General features: G+C 40.0%; 1 protein-coding gene across 3 annotated transcripts in view; it reads left to right on the plus strand.

Annotated features, from left to right (window-relative positions):
• The window catches only part of SHISA6 (shisa family member 6), a 417,913-nt gene that overhangs the window by 209,413 nt on the left and 187,638 nt on the right, over window positions 1–20,862 (plus strand). Inside the window, exon 4 of one of the 3 annotated variants that reach the window (XM_033961571.1) lies at window positions 14,469–14,485. The exons of the other annotated variants lie outside the window; for them this stretch is intronic. Within the exon in view, the coding sequence (XP_033817462.1) occupies window positions 14,469–14,485 (17 nt within the window). The remainder of the gene's footprint in view (window positions 1–14,468; window positions 14,486–20,862) is intronic. 3 annotated transcript variants of the gene reach the window in all.

Below are 20,862 nucleotides of genomic sequence, written 5' to 3' on the forward strand. Positions count from 1 at the left end.
TGGATTGACCACCGTGAGAACAGGCTACTGAGCTTGATGGACCATTGGACTGACCCATTATGGCTATTCTTATGTTCTTTATGTACCCGGTGCAATGGGTTTTAACCTAGAACCTCAGGGTGCTGAGGCTGTAGCTTTAACCACTGCACCACACTCTCCAGAATGTCAACATTCCATGATTATATCTTATTCATCAATTAGAGTATTGAGATATTTACAAGATTTCAGACTAAGGAATTCTCAATTGAATAGAGCAAAATGGGCAGCTACAAGAAATAAGGCTTTTTTTTTCTATCTATCCCCTCAATTATGGAATGATCTGCTTTTAATTTATAAGAAGAGAGGCATTTAAAGATTTATTAGGTACCTGTGGAACATAATCAGTTCACTGATGGAATAAATGATTGTCCTCTTCTTAGATTAGCATGAACGATCTCAATATGTATGAAGTTTAGACATGCCCTGTTTATGAAATGGAGTTCTTATATATGTTTTCAGTAGATTGGAAACCACTTGATACTGGAAGCTGTTAGACGGTATAGCAAATGTTTTAATAAACATAAACAAATAAGTAATAGAATTTAAGATTTACTTTCATTTCTTTTTAAACCAAAACAAAAAGAGATCTATTTCATTGTGTTGAGTTGGTTTTGGGGTTTTTTGTTTGTTTCAAAATGCATGCATATCCTTTACTGGACAGCTCATGCCAAAATATGTACACAGAAAGTGATATCACTACTACTACTACAATTAATTATTTCTATAGCGCTACCAAACGCACACAGCGCTGTACAGAGTCACAAAGAGTAAGAAAACAGTCCTTGCTCGAAAAAGTTTACAATCTAAACAGGCAAGACAGACAAACAAGATGTCATGGATACAGTTAAGGAGAATGGTTAATCAGTGGGCTGGGTTGAAGGGAAGAGGGGAGGGCAGGACAATCAAGCCATTGTGACATCACTGATGAGGTTGGCTCCTATTGGTTGAATGAGGCATTATGACATCACAAGCTCAGTTCTGCTTCCCAAAGACTGAAACTCTTCATACTACTACTACTATTAATTACTTCTATAGCATTACCAGATGCACGCGGCACTGTACAGAGTCACAAAGAGTAAGAAAACAGTCCCTGCTCGAAAGAGCTTACAATCTAAACAGGCAAGACAGACAAACAGGATGTCATGGATACATTTAAGGGGAAAGGTTAATCAGCGGGCTGGGTTGGAGGGCAGAGGAGTAGGGTTAAGGATTGAAAGCTATATCAAAAAGGTGGGTTTTCAGTCTGCTTTTAAACAAGGGATAGTTGGTTCAATGAATCATTAGTAACATAGAAGCCCTATTACTAAGATGTACCATGAAATAGACTTAGGACCTGATTCTCTTAAGGTCGCCGATCTTGGCAACTGCCTAAAAAGCAGCTGCCAATCATGTGTCAATCATGCATCAGCATCCTTTAGAGAATTGCATCTTTTTTTCCTAACAGCCATTTCACAGGCCTACATTTGAGGTATTCACCTAAGGAGAAGCATAGGGACTCTTACAGACACCCAAGGCCACTTCTGGAAGAAACCATGCCCACGCTGACCTTGGGCATCGGTAGGCATGCCTATTATGCCTCCCTAGGCCCGAATCAGATGCCTATATTGTAGGCGTCCTTTGCAGCATGGATTGGCTGATGAGACAGCAGTAGGATGTCTATTGCTGCCTACAATCGGGACATCACTTGTAAAATCAGCCTCTTAGTGCCTGATTCTATATATGGTACATAAAAAAATCAGTGCTAACTAAAACGGCACTTAGCGTGATTCTACGTACAAGGTGCACAAACCTTTTATAGACTCACACTTAGAGCTTGTATGTATTAGATAAGTTAGGCCATTCATATGAGGAAAGACTAAAAAGGTTACGGCTCTTCAGCTTGGAAAAGAGATGGTTGAGGGGAGATATTATTGAAGTCTACAAATTCCTGAGTGGAGTAGAACGCGTACAAGTGGATCGATTTTTCACTCCGTCTAAAATTACAAAGACTAGGGGACGCTTGACGAAGTTACAAGGAAATACTTTTAAAACCAATAGGAGGCAATTTTTTTTTCACTCAGAGATTAGTTAAGCTCTGGAACGCACTATAGAAATGATAAGTAGTAGTAGACACAAGTTGAACTAACTCTTGATATTCAATGCCAAGGCCAATGCGGCTCCTGGCATTGAATATCTGGGTATGTGTGTTGTCCCAGAAGTTAGCTAGGCACCAGAAACGTATCCAGATCATTGTCCGGTTAACTCAATGCATAAAGTTATGTGCCTTTACTTATCTGGTTAGCGGATTGTTTATTGGCACTAACCAGCTAAGTTGTTGCTCTGCCCAAACTCTGCCTCTGGATCGCCCCTATCTTAGGGCCAAATGCATAAAGCTGCAGCAACCCAGTGGAAAACACCAAATTAGTCTACAAAATCCTGGGTGGAGTAGAACGGGGACAAGTGGATCGATTTTACACTCCGTCAAAAATTACAAAGACTAGGGGAGACTCGATGAAGTTACAGGGGAATACTTTTAAAACCAATAGGAGGAAATATTTTTTCACTCAGAGAATAGTTAAGCTCTGGAACGTAATACGAGAGGTTGTGGTAAGAGCGGATAACATAGCTGGTTTTAAGAAGAGTTCCGACAATTTCCTGGCGGAAAAGTCCATAATCTGTTATTGAGAGAGACATGGGGGAAGCCACTGCTTGACCTGGATCGGTAGCATGGAATGTTGCTACTCCTTGGGTTTTGGCCAGGTACTAGGGACCTGAATTGGCCACTGTGAGAATGGGCTACTGTGCTTGATGGATCAGTGGTTTGACCCAGTAATGCTATTCTTATGTTCTTATGTATTATAGATGAATCAGCTCCTTTAAAAAAGAAATCAGGTTTTAAAAGAAAATCCTGTTCCTGGTTTTCAGAAGATTTAGGAAATAGGAAGGATGTTGGAAGAAACTAGGTACTGAAGAAGCAAGGATTAATTGAAGAATTATGATTCAAAAGTATAAAGCAAAATTAATATTTGCTAGAAGAGAATATTACTCCAACCTTATAGGGGTGGAGCACATAGATAATAAGAAATTATTTCACACTGTGTACATTTTGCAGTGCTATAGAAATGATAAGACATTTCCAATTATTAATTTCTTAACAAAAGTTGATGATATAACATTGGATGATACAGTACGTGTAAATCAAATATTCCATTGTCAAATGAGTTAGCTAATTATTTTAAATGAAAGGTAGAAAACCTGAGAACAGGAATTTTATTAAAATCACAATCATTATTATTAATGAATGAAGATAAAAAGGAGTCATTAATTCCAATGACTAGAGATTGGGACTCTTTTCAGGAAGTCACATATGAAGAGGTAGAAAAATTGTTTAGGAAATATATTAAATCTTGTTGTATGTTAGATTCTTGCCCTAATCAGCTACTTCATGACTGTCCATCTTTTTTTTCTTGCTATAACAGAGTGGTTAAATGAAGAATTGCAAACAGGTATATTTGATGCATCAGGTAGTCATATTATACTGACTCCAAAAGTCAAAAATCAAACGATGGGAATTTAAGAAGTTACAAATTATAGACCAGTGGTATCCATTTTTCTATTTAGTAAAATAAAATAAGGATGGGTTACAATTAAATTGGCAGATTATCTGGACCAGTTTGATTTACTACAATCAATTCAATCAGGGTTTAGAGCAGGTTACAGTATGGAGACCCTGCTCTGTTCTTTAGTACCTAAAGGTAGATCCATGTTGAGTCAGGGTCCCCAATGTTGTTTAATGTTATGATGCAATCTTTGAGTAAGGCACTTGAAAATCTTAATGTATTCAGTTACATTTATGCAGACGACATCAGTATTCTCTAGCCTTTAATAATAAGGCTTCTGATCGGTCTGCATTAATGTTAGTGCTCGATACTATAGAAAAATGGGTTATAAACCTATCAGTTGAAGATAAATATAGACAAAACAAGTTTTTTGGGCTAGGCCCACAGGATCAGGCTAGATTGGATCTTTCATCACACTTTGGCCAAAATATTTACACTTTTGATATGCAAACTAGAGTTTTGGGCATTCAATTAGATAATTTATTGAGCTTGGAGCATCAAGTTAATCTGAGTAGTAAAAATCTTTTTCTTTTTTAGGAAATTATGGTTAGTTCGGAAATATTTTGACTAGTTTTTGCATTTGTAGTTCAATTGTTTTTTTTTTTCCCCAGCTAGACTACTATAATATTGTTTATTTAAGATGTGCTAAAGCAGTGATTCTCAACCCTGTCCTAAGGGACCCCCCAGCCAGTCATGTTTTCAAGATATCCCTAATGAATATGCATGAGAGAGATTTGCATACCTGTCACTTCCATTATATGCAAATCTCTCTCATGCATATTCATTAGGGATATCTTGAAAACCTGACTGGCTGGGGGGGTCCCTTAGGACAAGGTTGAGAACCACTATGCTAAAGGATTGTTGAAGAGATTATAAACTGTGCAGAATACTGCAGTGAGGGTAATTTTTTCTATCTTTAAATATGATCGAATTACACCATATTTCATTAAATTACAGGTGCCATATTATTTAGTGCAGGGGTGTCCAACCTTTTGGCTTCCCCGGGCCGCATTGACCAAAAAAAATGTTTCTGGGGCAGCACAAATGCGCAAACGCTGCAGCAAGACAGAGGAAGGTGCCGGCAAGATGGTAAACACCTGGGGGCAGCATTAGTGGAATTGATTCCATTACTAGCAGGAAGACCAGGTCATATTGTACGGAAGCAATTCTATCTTCAATTTCCCTCAGCAAAGACAATTAGATCATTTGTTCAATAGAAGGCATCTTTCTTTTATCAGGCTCCTTTAATTTGAAATGATCTCCCTATTTTAATAAGATCAGTAGGTCAACATACTCTTTTTTAGAAAACTTTTAAAGACATTCTTGTTTAAAAAATTTTTTATCTTGAAATTTAGCACCTTCTACTGTTAATGTTCTATTTGAATATTTCAGTACAGCCACAGTAAGTAGTTATCTTACCGTTTTGCCAAACTTCATTCTATCCGGCTTAAACAATGCATTTAGGTCCTCAGCGGGCCACCACACACTCAAGTAGTTTCAAGTCTGGCTTTATGCTCCCATTCCTCATCGGACCAATAGATATTTTTATAAATAATTTTAAGACTTATTATTTTAAATATAATTTTAAATATATGCTAAGAGTATTAGCTTTGTATGTTCGACGCTAGTCGGGAGGGAACAGCAATCGCCAACATGTTTCGCCCGTAAAATTCCAAGGGCTTTATCAAGGCTCCCTCTCCCATTCACACAGCTCTCTCCACCATTGCGTCAGAAACGAAAAAATCTGTACTGATATATGGTTATATTCTTCATTCAAACCTACGTTAATACTGCCAAGAGGTTTCACTATTTGAATATTTGTCATTACGTTATGTTTAACTGGGTTAGTTCCCAGACTGTTATCCGCAATGAACTTGGCAGAATATAAGTCAGAATGTAATGTAAAACCAGTCCTAAATGCCTACTCATAAGCTATGTGCGCACCAAGGCCTTCTTCTATTTAGCATCCAAACTTTGGAATGAACTTCCAAAAAATATTAGGGCAGAGACAAATATAAAAGCTTTCAAAACATATTTTTTCCTACAAGCTTTTGGGGCAGATTCTTTAGCATTACCGTAGATCATGTCTATGGAAGATTTCAATAGATTTTCCTTGATTGTAAACCCTATATTGTAACACTGTGAATATAAACTGTAACTTGTTCTGTGCTCTTTAGATAGGACAGGATATAAATCTAAATAAATAAAATGCTGCCATACAACCAATTTTTAATTTAAGACAAATGGACCATGTAATGCCTTATTTTTGTAAATTGTATTGGCTTCCAGTGGAGTCACGTATTATTTTTAAATTTGGTTGTTTTTGCTATAAGGTGCTCAATAGTCTGTTACCTAGTTATTTAATGGATCATTTTCTCTTTAAAGATTCTGCTCGTTTGATGCGTAACACAACATTATTCACATTTCCATCCGCCAGGGGTCATACTTAGAAATACTTAAGTAAAATGTTTTCTTACCAGGCAGCAAGTTGGGAGTAATCTAAGGAAATACTTTTATTTACAGAAAGGGTGGTAGATGCGTGGAACAGTCTCCCAGAAGAGGTGGTAGAGACAGAGACTGTATCTGAATTCAAAAGGGCCTGGGATAGGCACGTGGGATCTCTCGGAGAGAGAAAGAGATAATGGTTACTGCGGATGGGCAGCTCTATGACCTTACAATGCAGGTGCACAGAGCCTTAGCCTATAGGAAGAGGAGATGCAAATGTTAAGAGCCTTAGCCAATAGGGAGAGGAGGAGATAATGGTTACTGCAGACGGGCAGACTAGATGGGCCATTGGGCCTTTATCTGCCATCATGTTTCTTTGTTATTGACCTCTACTTCCTATTTACACTTCAGGAAATTGTTGAAAACATTTTTGATTAAAACATTTTTGAATGTTTAAGTTGTTGTTTGCAGTATTACCATACATATATTAATTTGTAATTCACTGTGGATTTACAGTTTTCTTTTTCTTTGATACCCTCATTGAACTGCAAGGTTTTGCAGGCTAGAAATAAAATTTTATGCTATGTTATCCAGGTATAAAAAAACCCTGTGGTAAACAGTGTATTAAAAAAATGCTGATCTTTCCAGTTTTAATATTGCCCAACTCATATGTTTTTAGACCAAACTGGTATGAAAGCTTAGCTGCTGGTTTTTGCTATTTCCTTAGGCTGAAGACTACGCTTTAGTGTGGTTTATCCCTTCTATTAAGAATACACTAATGCAAATAGGATGAAATGATGTTCTAGAGACAAAATGCTTTAATTATGAGAAAGAATAGAATCTCTTCTTTACTAAGGGGTCTTGTTATTAAGGCATGCTAACCGATTTAGTGCACGCTAAAGATTAGCATGCACTAAATGCTAAGGCATCCATTATATTCTATAGGCACCTTAGCATTTAGCGCATGCTAAATCGGTTAGCGCATTTTAATAAAAGGACCCCTAAGATTGGATTTAGCTATGTGCAGCGGATACCTGAAATCTTCCTTAGCCATCCATATTAATTTATTACATGATATGCAGCGCTTCAAATCATACGAAATAGTGGAGTGATTTACAATAAATCTTTCAAAGAAAGAAAAGAAATACAATTAACTTGCCCCTCCTTTTACAAAGCCATAGCACGTTTTTTAACGCCAGCTATGGGGAGTAACAGCGCTGACACAGAATTTCTATGATCACCAGAGCTGTTACCACCACAGCCGGTGGTAAAAACTGTGCTACGATTTTGTAAAAGGGGCGGGGGAGTTTTTCTTTTTTTTAATGCATAATAAAAGCAAACAGAAAATGTAGGAGGTTTCATTGATCATCCAACACCGCCAAATAAACCTCACACTTAACTTAAAGAAAATGCTCAGGTGAGCAGTTTTCTCTTCAAAGCCTTTTGGAATGTCTCCCAATTAAAATTTACCAAGTACTCCAAGGCCAAAGAATTCTAATAATAAGGGCCCAAATAACTAAAACAAAATTGGAGAGTATCTTCTAAGGCACTGTGTAAAAGGGCATGAAACATCTAGGGCAGTGTTTTCCAATGCGAGGCCCCGGGGACCAATGGTGGCCCTTGGAGAACCCTGGGGGTGGCCCCCATTATCACCTTACGGTTGTTTTTTGTTTGTTTTTTACTCTGCCGCTCTACCTAAGCTTCTGGCAGAAAGGGGGAAGTGGATTGGGGGGGGGGGGGAAAGCATATGCTGCATGAACAAAGCATTTGAACACATTCACCTCCTTGAGGATACCTCCAATGAAACGTTTGAAGGTGGACTAAGGCCCTCTTTTACTAAGGTGTGCTAACCCATTAGCGCGCGCTCATCGATTTAGCGCACGCTAAACACTAACACATGCCTGTTAGTCTATGGATGCGTTAGCGTATAGCGCATTCTCGTTTTTTTTTAGCGCGCGTTTATTGGTTAGCGCACCTTAGTAAAAGAGGGGGTAGATATCATTGGCACACGCAATGTCACAACGGTATCATGGCCCTGCGTGGGAAGATATTTGGCAGCTCTTCTTCGGCTTGTTTGGATCTGTAGTAGCCCCCAACTTAAAAATTAAAGAAGACCAGTGGTCTAGGGCAGGGGTAGGGAACTCCGGTCCTCGAGAGCCGTATTCCAGTCAGGTTTTCAGGATTTCCCCAATGAATATGCATTGAAAGCAGTGCATGCAAATAGATCTCATGCATATTCATTGAGGAAATCCTGAAAACCCGACTGGAATACGGCTCTCGAGGACCGGAGTGCCCTACCCCTGGTCTAGGGGTATGCAGAACCGACAGAGTAGACAAATACAACAGATAACCAGAATGAAAAGCTTTACGTACCAGTAATAACATTATATATTAAACCGAGTAAGCAATCCATGCCAAATTCAATCTCATTGCAAATCATTTTTTTCAGCTAGGGCTATAGACACGCGACTCAATGATATTCGGGTCAATGAAAATGAAACAGGGGTCGTTAGAGGGCTCAATTTGGATATGATTGCAGCGCCCCACTGAGCTTTACTGTGAATCTCAGGACCACTAACTATGCACACAAACATTACTTCCATTATTTATTACATTCGGTATTGTTGAAAACTATCCAGTTTAGAAAATGAGTTTTATGGGCTTTGTCAGAAGGAGGGGAGGGTCAATCTGGGAGCAAGAGATCATAAGGGGGGGAAAAAAGAGCTCACCGAAATGTGAACCGCTTGCTTGAGCACAGCATATACCCTTCCTGACCCTGCCTCAGTCTCTTAATTGACAATTTCTCAGAGCTCATTTGTCACCCTAATGCGTCTTACATCACCGGACAGTTACAAATCTCTGCTTTCTAATCATATATATGATTTAATTCTATGACAAATGGCTTTAGAGATGCGTGCCTGAAAGCTAGTGACATGCAATACTAAAAGACTACGCAACGGATGGGCCAATATTTAAAATGCTTTAGCTAGGCAGGAGAGGCTTTTGTTTGGTTAAAATCGCACTGACTCAAATCGTGCACTCAGCACTTGGTGTTCTACCCCTTGGTCCGGAAAACAAAGACACTACACAAGCGTTTTCAACTAGTGTGGAATTTATTAGGCCGCAGCCATAACAGCACTATTACATCACAACTGTCATCAATTGAGCAGAATAACCAATCAGGTATGACCACCACCTGATCAGGTGCACAGCATATGCCTCTTCATCCTCTCCGAATGTGGGTTGCCGTAACAGCTTCCCTTGCTCGCTGGACCTATCCCGTTCAAGGATGTGTCCTCTCATCAGCAGTACGTTGCTGTGAAGATCAGGGCCTGGCCTCCCTGCCGTCCAAGCAAGGTGACATGCCCAATTTCCTAAGCAATGTAAAGGTGTATGTCGTTGACTCATATGCTGTGCTTACCCTCCTTTCCAGTCTGGCTGCGACAGAAGTAGAGGGTGGGCGGGAGGGAAGCCGCGTCCGCCTCGTGTGAAGCCGGATCGAAAGGGGCGACCTCCCCTCCGCTCACCCTAATCTATCCTACCCCCCTTTTCCCCCCCCCCCTGCACCTAGCCGATTGGCCCCCAAGGCTTCGGCCGATTTGTCATTGCTCCTCCCTATGTGGTTCAAAATGCTTTAGCTAGGCAGGAGAGGCTTTTGTTTGGTTAAAATCGCACTGACTGAGTAATCCCCAGATTTTCAGTGGCACACAACTGATCAGTACTGAAAATCTGGGGAGACTACCACAGCCGCATCAGATTTGTGCTGGGGAGGACCAGGGGTGAATTTTACCTGGTTAGCGGCGATTTTCAGATCACTGAACAAGTGCCCGGATAAACTTAGGCCAGCAAAAAGCTTGACCTAACTTTATCCTGCCAGTTATCTGGGCTCTGGTCAGAATATCAGCCAACACACAGCTATTTCCTTTAGGATCCAGTTCACGGTTTTGTTTCTTACCCACTGTGCTTACTGTTTTAGGCTATTAGGCTCTCAGCTCTAGCTTCTCTTTTGGGGCCAGATTCTCAAAACTTACCGTGTCTTTAACAATGGTCGCTAAATCAGCTTCAGACAGTTTCCTATGGCAGCATTTCACCGCACTCGCCGTGGTCTTTTCCGAGCTTCCTAGCAGCCTCTGACTCTGCCATGCAAATGTATTACGTGGTCATAAATATTAAAACGGTAGTAAAATGGACTCATTAATATTTAAGCCCCCCTCCCCCCCTTTTACAAAACCATACTGTGTTTTTTAGCGCCAGCCACAATGGTAACAGCTCCAGTGCTCATAGAATTCCTATGAGTGTTGGAGCTGTTACCGCCACAGCAGGTGCTAAAAACCACACTACAGTTTGGTAAAAAGGGAGGGAGGGGGGGGGGGAAATGAGCACTCCGGGCCATCCTCCATCATTGCCAGGTGATTCTCCAAGTGCGGTACCAGCTTTTGATGACCAAAAGTTACCGGCTGGTCCGGAGGTGCCAGTACTGTAAAAAGCACATCCCAGGTGTGTGTTTCTGGCTGTGGTTCATGATAAAAAAAATTTAAAAAAAATATACACCATTCACATAAATTATAGTAATATAGTTGTATAATAGTTTCAGGGGAAAAAATCTCAAAAGCACGCATCTCGGACACGTGTACTAAAGGTTTGACTTAGGCGCATTTGTTGAAAGCCGATGTTTGCACCTCTCCATCCTTCCCTTCCCTTCCATCCAATAGCGCTGGCATGCTTATGATTGACACAACAGCTGCATGTAACACACGCCTATGATGTTTGCATATATTGTGCTCCAATAAGGCACGCCAACAATATGCATGCCTATGGTGTAGCTTTTTCACGGCACATGCTCATATTTATGCCTCTTTCTGTGGACTATTCTGCGCATGTGCCGAATGCTATCATCAGTGACTCATCTCATGTAAATTTTGCGACCCTCCATGAACCTTGGGAAACCTCATTTGCATGCACAGTTCTCTGAGAATGACTCATATTTTTGAAATTATTACATTTATGGCCATGATAGCGGCCTGTCAGATTTTACTGGTGATATTAGAGAATTTGGCCTTTGGTTCTTTACTGGTCTGGTCTCTTAGGTCAATAGGCCTGCTAGAGATTCCTCCTACTTCTTGCATGTGACTTGACAGGTCATGCAACACAACATTTTATTATGTGTCCCAATCTCTTTGCAATAGTCCTCCATCTGAGATGTGTCAATCTCCCCTGAACCACCTCTTCTCTAAGCTGAAGAGCCCTAGCCGCCTTAGCCTTTCCTTATAGGGAAGTCGTTCCAGCTTCTTAATCATTTTTGTTGCCCTTCTCTGTTCCTTTACTAATTCCGCTATATATTTTTTGAGATGCGATCACACCACGGAGCAATACAAAGGCACCATAGCATTCTCATATTTGTTTTCTATTCCTTTCCTGATAATTACTAACATTCTATTGCTTTCTTAACCACTGCTGTACAATGAGCAGAGGGTTTCACTGTATCATCAATAATGACACTTGGATCCTTTTCCTGGGCCATGACTCCTAATGTGGAACCCTGCATCAAGTAGAGTTCCTCTTTCCCACATGTATGACTTTACACTTACTCACATTAAATGTCATCTGCCATTTTGATTTCCTGCTGAACCGGAATGTACGCAGGTAGGGCTAATCTCAGAGCGCTGGTCTTTGGCCAGAGAGCCGCCGCATGAGCAGACTGCTCGGCACGATGGATCACTGGTCTGACTCAGCAGTGGCAATTTTTAGGTTCTAATGTTAACAACTTTGTGTCATCAGCAAATTAATTACCTCACTCATTATTCCCATCTCTACAAACCCACGCAACTCCTTGTGACCCTGGGCAAGTCACTTAATCCCCCCCATTGCCCCAGGTACATTAGATAGATTGTGAGCCCACTGGGAGAACGGTATAGAAAATTAAATAAATTAAAAATAAAACATAGATCATTTATAAATATATTAAAAAGTATGAAAGATTAGGTTATAGAATTGCCCCAAATATATATAAGGTCCCTTGGAATATCGTCAATTATAAATTTAAGTGCAGGAGAGAAAAGGATATCTAGAAAGTTACAGATCTCAAAATCCTAATTTGGAATATAATTCCATCACTTACATTTAAGATTTCGATTACTATCTTCCAAACTTGAGTTGTCCACCTATCTGTTAACATTTTGGTTCTGAATAGCTTTGGATGGAAATGAAAAACGTTCCATCAATAGGCACTTAGCACATAAAGAACTACTTACAGCCAATGTCACTGAACAGCAAGTTCTAAAGTGCTGCTACTATGAAAGGACAAAGGATGCACAGCATTCCTTCTGCAGAACAATGTACTCATAGTTTTATTGATCCAGGGGAAAACTGACGCCTTTATAGGTGTTGACATCTTTTATTAGGTCAATGCAATTCAAAAATAATGTTGCACCTACGCTTTCAAAGCACAAAGTTCAAAGTTCAAAGAAGCGTGGGATGAACACAGAGGATCTAGAATCAGAAAATAATATTAAAAATTGAACTAAGGCCGGTTACTGGGCAGACTTGCACGGTCTGTGTCTGTATATGGCCATTTGGTGGAGGATGGGCTGGGGAGGGCTTCCATGGCTGGGAGGGTGTAGATGGGCTGGAGTAGGTTTTAACGGAGATTTCGGCAGTAGGAACCCAAGCACAGTACCGGGTAGAGCTTTGGATTCTTGCCCAGAAATAGCTAAGAAGAAAAATTTTTTTAAAAATGTAAATTGAATCAGGTTGGGCAGACTGGATGGACCATTCAGGTCTTTATCTGCCATCATCCACTATGTTACTTTGTTAGTATGTTACATACAGTGCTCGTGATGGAGAAGATTTTAAAGAGGTACAGGGGGGCGGGAAAAAGAGGGCATGAGTGTGGCATGGGGGAGTGGAGAGGTGCCTGTGCCCCCATCTACGCCAATAGCAGCAGTTATGGAATACCAAGAGGTGGGCGCCGGCATTTATACTAGATTTCAGCTGGGGTAAACACTGGTGCCTGGATTTGGGTGTAAGAATGGGCTCTAAACTCAACTCAGAGTGCTATTTATAGAATTGCGCACCATTTACTGACTTTGGGCCTATGTGTGTGCCTGTATCTTATATAAAATATAGGCATATATTGCACTTCTCCATAGGCACTATTTAGTAAAGAGATATACAGGTTGATATTGATGAGCATTCTTTTAAGACACTGGCCACTATTTGCTTTTCTATATCCAACTATTCCGCAGTGGCCCATAGATGCTCCATCCCTGGGTATATGGTTTTATAAGAGCTCTTTGCCCTGTGTGAAACCTGTTTTACATTCGGAAAAAGCTTTATAAAATTAAGCCGGAAAAGAAAGCAAAGACAACTTATGAAATTCTTCTTATGGTCTGCTTTGTAACTCACTATAGGGCACCGTGATACGGCAGAAAATCAAGTAAAATAAATGAATGCAGAATTAGGATAGAAAATAAACATAAAAATGCAGTGTCAGGGAAGAGAAGCAAATAAATGCAGCGTTAGGGATGTAAAATAAATAATTAAATGTGGTGTGGTGGAAGGACAAATAAATAGATGCTGTGTTAGGGAAGAAAAGTAAATAAATTCAGCATTGGGGAAGCAAAATAATAAATAAATGTGATGCAGTGGAATAAAAATAAATAAATAAATAGATTCTGTTATGGATAAAAAATAAATCATTGCGGCGCTGGGGAAGAAAAATGCATTTGTAATCAGGAAGAGTTTAGAAATGTAAGGTAGACAGTATGTAAACTTTTTAAATAAAATAAACATCAGAAGTGAAAAATTGTAACAAAAACCCCTCCACATAAACAAAGAAGGAGCACATAATTTTGCTACAAACTAGATAAGAACAAGCATATATAAAATGAAAAGGGATATCAAAGAGAAATGAAACACCAAGATGGCTGCTCTGTGCTCTCTCTGATGCTTTTACCTTACCTTGAAGATTTCCGATGCCAAAGTGGAGAGGGGAAGTCATGGTGGTGGCTCCTGCTGTGCCCTCACTCGGTCAAACTTCCTTAACATAAGTCGGCGTTATTTTTCAGAAGAGAGTTGGAGGTTCTTTGGCCTCTGTGCCAGCACTGGGAGAGTTGGCACACTTTGCAGATAGCATATCACTCATCCCACCTGCCACCCTTCCCACCACACCATTAGTGGTCAGCTCTCCAGCCCAGGAAGTTGGTGTGGGGGCTTTCTGCTCATCCTACAGAAGTTAAATTGGAAGTAGAGCAGAGTAATGGGAGCTTCCCAGTTACATAAGGTCAGGAGTCTCCCTCCGAAAAAAAGGTGGTAAAGGGAGTAGTGACCAAAGGAGTGCTGGCTCCAGGGTCTATGGAGGCTTTAGAAGCCCAGAAGATGCAGCAGGAGACCATCAGTATGCTGTCTTTGGGAGCACCTACAGAGGTATCTCTTTTGTCTATATGGAAGGCTATTATGAGTCTGGATTTAAAAGTGAGTCAAAGACTATCACTAGTGGAGCAGATGGTTAAGATTCATAGTTTTTGTGTGTCAAACCTAGAGAATGGAATAACTACTAGTTCAGGAGATAATATTGGCACAATCTGATGAGGACCAGCCAGCATGGCTTCAGCAAAGGAAGATCTTGCTTGACGAACTTACTGCACTTCTTCAAGGGAGTAAACAGGCAGATAGACAAGGGTGACCCGGTCGACATTGTATATCTGGATTTTCAGAAGGTGTTCGACAAGGTCCCACATGAACGACTACTTCTAAAAATTGTGAGCCATGGAATCGAAGGTGAAATACTCACGTGGATTAAAAACTGGTTGGCGGATAGGAAACAGAGAGTGAGGGTAAATGGACAATTCTCGGACTGGAAAAGCGTCACGAGTGGAGTGCTACAGGGTTCAGTGCTTGGGCCTGTGCTCTTCAACATATTTACAAATGACCTGGAAATTGGTATGATGAGCGAGGTGATTAAATTTGCAGACGATACAAAGTTATTCAGAATATTGAAGACACAGAAGGATTGCGAAGATCTGCAACATGACATAAACATGCTCGAGAAATGGGCTGCGACATGGCAAATGAGCTTTAACGTGGATAAGTATAAGGTAATGCATGTCGGTAACAAAAATCTTATACATGAATACAGGATGTCCGGTGCAGTACTTGGAGAGACCCCCCCCCCCTAGGAAAAAGACTTGGGAGTACTGGTAAACAAGTCAATGAAGCCGTCCGTGCAATGCGTGGCGGCGGCAAAAAGGGTGAACAGAATGCTAGGAATGATTAAGAAGGGGATCACAAACGGATCAAAGAAGGTTATCATGCTGCTGAACTTGCAATGGTACGCCCTCTCCTGGAATACTGCGTCTAGCACTGTTCACCGTACATGAAGAAGAACATAGTACTACTCAAAAAGGTCCTGAGAAGAGTGATTAAAATGGTTAAGGGGCTGGAAGAGTTGCCGTACAGTGAGAGATTAGAGAAACTGGGCCTCTTCTCCCTTGAAAAGAGGAGACTGGGAGGGAAAATGATCTAAACGTTCAAGATAATGAAGGAAATAGACTTAGTAGATAAAGACAGGTTGTTCACCCTCTCCAAAGTAGAGAGAATAAGATGTCACTCTCTAAAGTTAAAAGGGGATAGATTCTGTACAAACATAAGGAAGTTCTTCTTCACTCAGAGAGTGGTATAAATCTGGAACGCTCTTCCAGAGGCTGTTATAGGGGAAAACACCCTCCAGGGATTCAAGAAAAAGTTAGACAAGTTCCTGCTGAACCAGAACGTATGCAGGTAAGGCTAGATTCATTTAGGGCACTGGTCTTTGACCTAAGGGCCACCACGGGAGCAGACTGCTGGGCACGATGGACCACTGGTCTGACCCAGCAGTAGCAATTCTTATGTTCTTAGTCAAAAAATTCAAGAAAATTAGTGAAGGGCTTTCAAGTATGCACTGGCCTATAGTGTAAACTGAAACAGACTGAAAATGCCTTGAGAATATCAGCGAGAGAGTTGTTTAATAGATATTTGGTGGAAATATTGAAGATCCCAGTGGAAAAACATCTGCCAATTAACAAATTATACTATCTACCATATAAGAAGAGACAAGCTGGAAATCGGCAACCAGAAGTTAATGGTGGAGAGTTGGTAGATATATCACCAGATAGTTTAAATTTATCTGAGATTTTGGAAACATCTTCTGAGAAGGTGGACATATGAGTTACCCTACTGGTGTCTATGGTGTTTAAGGATGATAAAAAATTTTGTGTTAAAACTGTATTTTAAATTCCATATGGAAATGTTTTGGGGTCAAAGAATATGGTAATTTTCTGACCTCTGCAGGGAGACCCAGGAGAGATATTGCGAAGGTGAATCAAGTTGGCAGTTAATTTTTCCTAAGATTTCCTTCTGAATGTTAAGTTAAATAGAAAATATTTGTTATATATTTTATAACCCTAGCAGTTAAAAGATTTTCTTGATGTTATATTTACTGCCCAGCAGTCAGTGACTGTGTATTCCATGAAGGCAAGAGATACACAATGATTAAGGCATTTCATTTGTAGTGTTTATAGGCACTACAAGATAGATGTATCTTGAGTTAAAAAATGGACATTTTCTCCACCAGATTTATGGACATTTTTCTCAAAATGTCCAAAGTCAGATGTCCTATCAAAAATGCCCCTCCACGTATGCATTTTAGTTCAAGGTAACTTACATTCAACTTCATTAGGTATTTTGCTGCCTCACAGAAACAGAGAAATAGAAAATAAAATGAGGGATGATAAAGTCCATAAAAACCTATTGTAGCATGAAATTATTTTATAATTCTGATATGATCTTAAAATATGTAGCATGATATAGTTAATGTTGCTGGGATTATGAATTTTTAATTTGAATTATTGTCTGACCCAATAGATCATTTATTCTGAGGGACTCAAAGTAAAAATGATATGGTTTTACAATTCTGCTTGGAGTTAAAGTATATTAATTTGATGGACTTAAAAGTGAGTTTCTGATGTGGTCTTTAAGCCAGCACAGCCATCTGTTCAGAAAGATGTTACATTCCCCATTCAATAGAGCACAAAATAAAGGACTGAGCCATCACCTTTAGAAAGTGTTAAGTACAAAAGACATGGCCAGGGTGGATACTAGAGCTAAACAGAACTCTAACAGGATGTAGATCAAACAGAAGCCCTTCACACCAAATTCACTTCTGGACTACACGAGCCCTTCACACCAAATTCATTTCCAGTCTGCAAGATCAACAGAAGCTCTTCACATCATTTTAAGCTACTCAAAGAAGACCTCATGTGTCTAGAACAGAGGGAAACCACTCAGACATAGATTCACACCACATCCAGTAAAAACAGTAACAATACTATGCATTGGGACATCCTTTTAAGCCATTGTGATTCATTCATAACACTACTTTATTTTACTTTGTTATAGTTGTATGATATAATAATAGCCAAACTATATTCTGGTGAACAAGATATATTAACTATTTGTTTTCTAATATACAGTATATGGGAATGGTGGGGAGGGACTTATATATTGCCTTTTTGTTGCTTTGGCATTTCAAAGCTAGCATTTAAGTGATTTGCCCAGGATCAGAAGAAGCAGCACTAGGATTTAATATGTGTGTGTGTGTGTGTGTGTGTGTGTATATATATATATTGTGGGGCTCATAATTGAAAGAGAAAAACATCCAAAAACTGGCCTAAGTTGGCACTTGGATGAACATTTCTCAAAAACGTCCAAGCGCCGATAATAAAACCGGGTTTTGGACTTATTTAAAAACGACCTAGGCCTTCATAGTGCCGCTCAACGTCCAAAGCTAAACAGGGAGTTTCGGGAGGCGTGTTGAGGGCAGGAGTTGGGCAAGACGTGGGCCGGCTTAGACTTAGTCATACAGCATGTATAACCCAAAGTTTAAGAACAGAGCTTAGACAGAACTTGGACGTTGTGACTTAGACCATGTAAAACATGGTCTAAGTCACAAAAATCCACCTAAACTCACCAGATAAGCACAGAAAACACATAACACAGACCCCCACACACTACCCCATGTCTGGGTGTGCAGTCCATCACTTTGCAGACCCCTCCCATGTCCAACAGGGCTTGTTCTAGGAATTTTGGACTTGGACGGAAAGTTGGATGGAAATGTGGTATAAAGATAGACAATTTAGTGGCTTGGGCATCAGATCGGCAGGACGTATAATTAGACGATTTTCAAAAGTAGAAAAAAGTTGGACGTATCTTTCAAAAATGTGTCTTAAGCTCTTTTTAACTTTGGACGACTTGCGAGATGGATGTAAACGGACTTAGACATCCCTTTCGATTATGCCCCTCCACGTGTATATATATATAATTTTTATTTTTGGCTTTTTCTATTGTTTACTATCACTTCATCTTATTTCAAAATTTGAATAGAACAGTGCCCTTAACCCCCCCCCCCCCTTTTTACAAAAATACAAAAATGTGAAAGCGGTTTTTAGCGCAGGCAAGCACGCTAAATTTCCTGCACTGCTCTCGATGTTCAGAGTTCCTATGAGTGTTGGGAGCAGCACAAAGCATTCAGCACGCCAGCCTGCACTTAAAACCGCTTTCATGGCTTTATAAAAGTGTGTGTGTATGTGTGTGTGTGTGGGGGGGGTGTTAAATTAGAAGAAGCAACCTTCTTTTGGTGGAGTCCTTTATTTTCTATAATAGCATTTTACCTTTCATTCATTTTTCTTTTTATTCATTTTTGATTTGAAGTCTACCTTCCTTTTTCCTCTCTTCCCTTAGGCTTCATCGCTCATACATTGGCTGCCCTTGTTAAACAGTAGCTTTAGTCAAGACAAATGCCCTGAGGCAGGCTGTAGGCTGAAACTTGTTGGGCAATTGATTCTTATAAGGACATATCTAATTGAGTGAATTACGTGAGAAATAACTCATGCTGTTTTATGTATACTTTCTAGTGTGCTTGTTATGTGGTGTTATAAATAATTTTTCTATTAAAGTCTTTCTACCTAGCTTATTATTTATCTCTAGTATTTATTTTTGTTTGTTTTTATCCTTTGGACATGTTGGTAGTGAAATAGGTTTAATCTATTTTTATTCTGACTATTCTTCATAATGACTGTCAATGTATAAACTAGAGCTAGCTTTGGTTTTATTTATTTAGTCAATTTTCTATACTGTTCTCCCAAGGGGAGCTCAGAATGGTTTATATGAATTTATTCAGGTACTCAAGCATTTTTCCTGGTCTGTCCTGGTGGGCTCACAATCTATCTTATGTACTTGGTGCAATGGGGGGATGAAGTGACTTGCCCAAGGTTACAAGGAGCAGTGTGGGTTTGAATCCACAACCTCAGGGTGCTGAGGCAGTCGTTTGAACTACTGCACCACACTGCTCCCTCTCAGCTGAGCAGAAGTCCTCCAAATGCATTGCTGCCAGTGAGGGGCAGGGCTTCAATATTTTGTTTTCAGTTGCTAGGGACAGCCACGTTCCCTGGAGTCTTGCAGAGGTTGCTTGTCCCTCACTATTGAAAGTGTGGCAGTGAAACTGTTCTCTCCCTCTCCACCCACCCCCATGTCCCTATTGGCAGAACTGTAGGTGGAAGACTTTTGTTCAGCTTAGAGGGAGCAATAGTTGTGGTCCAGCATTTTCTGTTTCATTTCTTAAACGAATGAAATCAAAAAGTAAAAGTTGTTTATGATTTTGACAAATGGGTCACTATAACCTTATCAGGCACTGATACAGAACAGTAAATGCTGAAAGAGTTATACTGTCTTAGGCATCAGTCAGCCTGCTTGAGGTCTCTTTGGTCAAGTCCCGTTAAAGTTAGACGACTTTTTATTCATCCTTCTGAAATAGATGTAATGAGTAACATTTGTGGATGAGTAATAAGAACATTGCAATCTGTTGGCAAAGTGCTCTGGCTTGAAGTGCTGTGTTGAACACTGCGCTATCCTTATTTTCTGATGAAAACCAGGTCACCGTAGTCACACATATGAATGACATCATGCTGATGGCATTGACATGGACACGATTCCCAAAGCCGTCCAGCAAATTCTTGGAGCTCACTCTAAAGCATGTGTGCTCTTCCCACTTCTCCACAGTCCTATAGGGAATAATTTTATAAATCTTTTCAATTTCAATCCCTCACATATATAACATAGTAACAATATATTAGATAACGGCAGATAAAGAGCTGAACGGTCCATCCACTCTGCCCAACAGTCAGACTCATTATCAATTCATGATTAAATCAACAGTGAAAGTGGTATAAAATACTTGAATCTGGTCTCTGCCATTTCTGGGACACAGACCATAGAAGTCTACCCAGCTCTGCCCTTTGTTCCAACTACTGGATTTTCCTTTGATGCCCACTCCATCCTATTCCAATCTGTCTTGTTATATATGGCAATTCAATACATATTCCAGGTGTATTTTCCTTTGATATACCTTCTATATCCATATATTTACAGGCCTCAGCACCACCACTCCACCGCTCTAACAACTTTGCATAGCGGTAAGAATTACGTGTAATTTCGTCACTGGCCCATCAAATTTACTGTATTGTTAATTAGACTTCAATTTTAGTTTTCACTGTTTAATTTCACTATGTTTAAACCCACATTTAAAAACACATGTGACTTTTTTTCAGTTGATATGTTCCAGTATTACTTTAAAGCCACTTATCTTTTTCCATAAGTTTGACCTGGGAGAAGCAAACCTGACATGTTTCGCAACAAGTGCTGTTTCAAGGGTCCCCCGTGGCTGCTTCTGTCATCCAACTCACACTGA

This window comes from Geotrypetes seraphini, chromosome 10, assembly GCF_902459505.1.
Source record: "Geotrypetes seraphini chromosome 10, aGeoSer1.1, whole genome shotgun sequence".
Taxonomy (NCBI): Eukaryota; Metazoa; Chordata; class Amphibia; order Gymnophiona; family Dermophiidae; genus Geotrypetes; species Geotrypetes seraphini.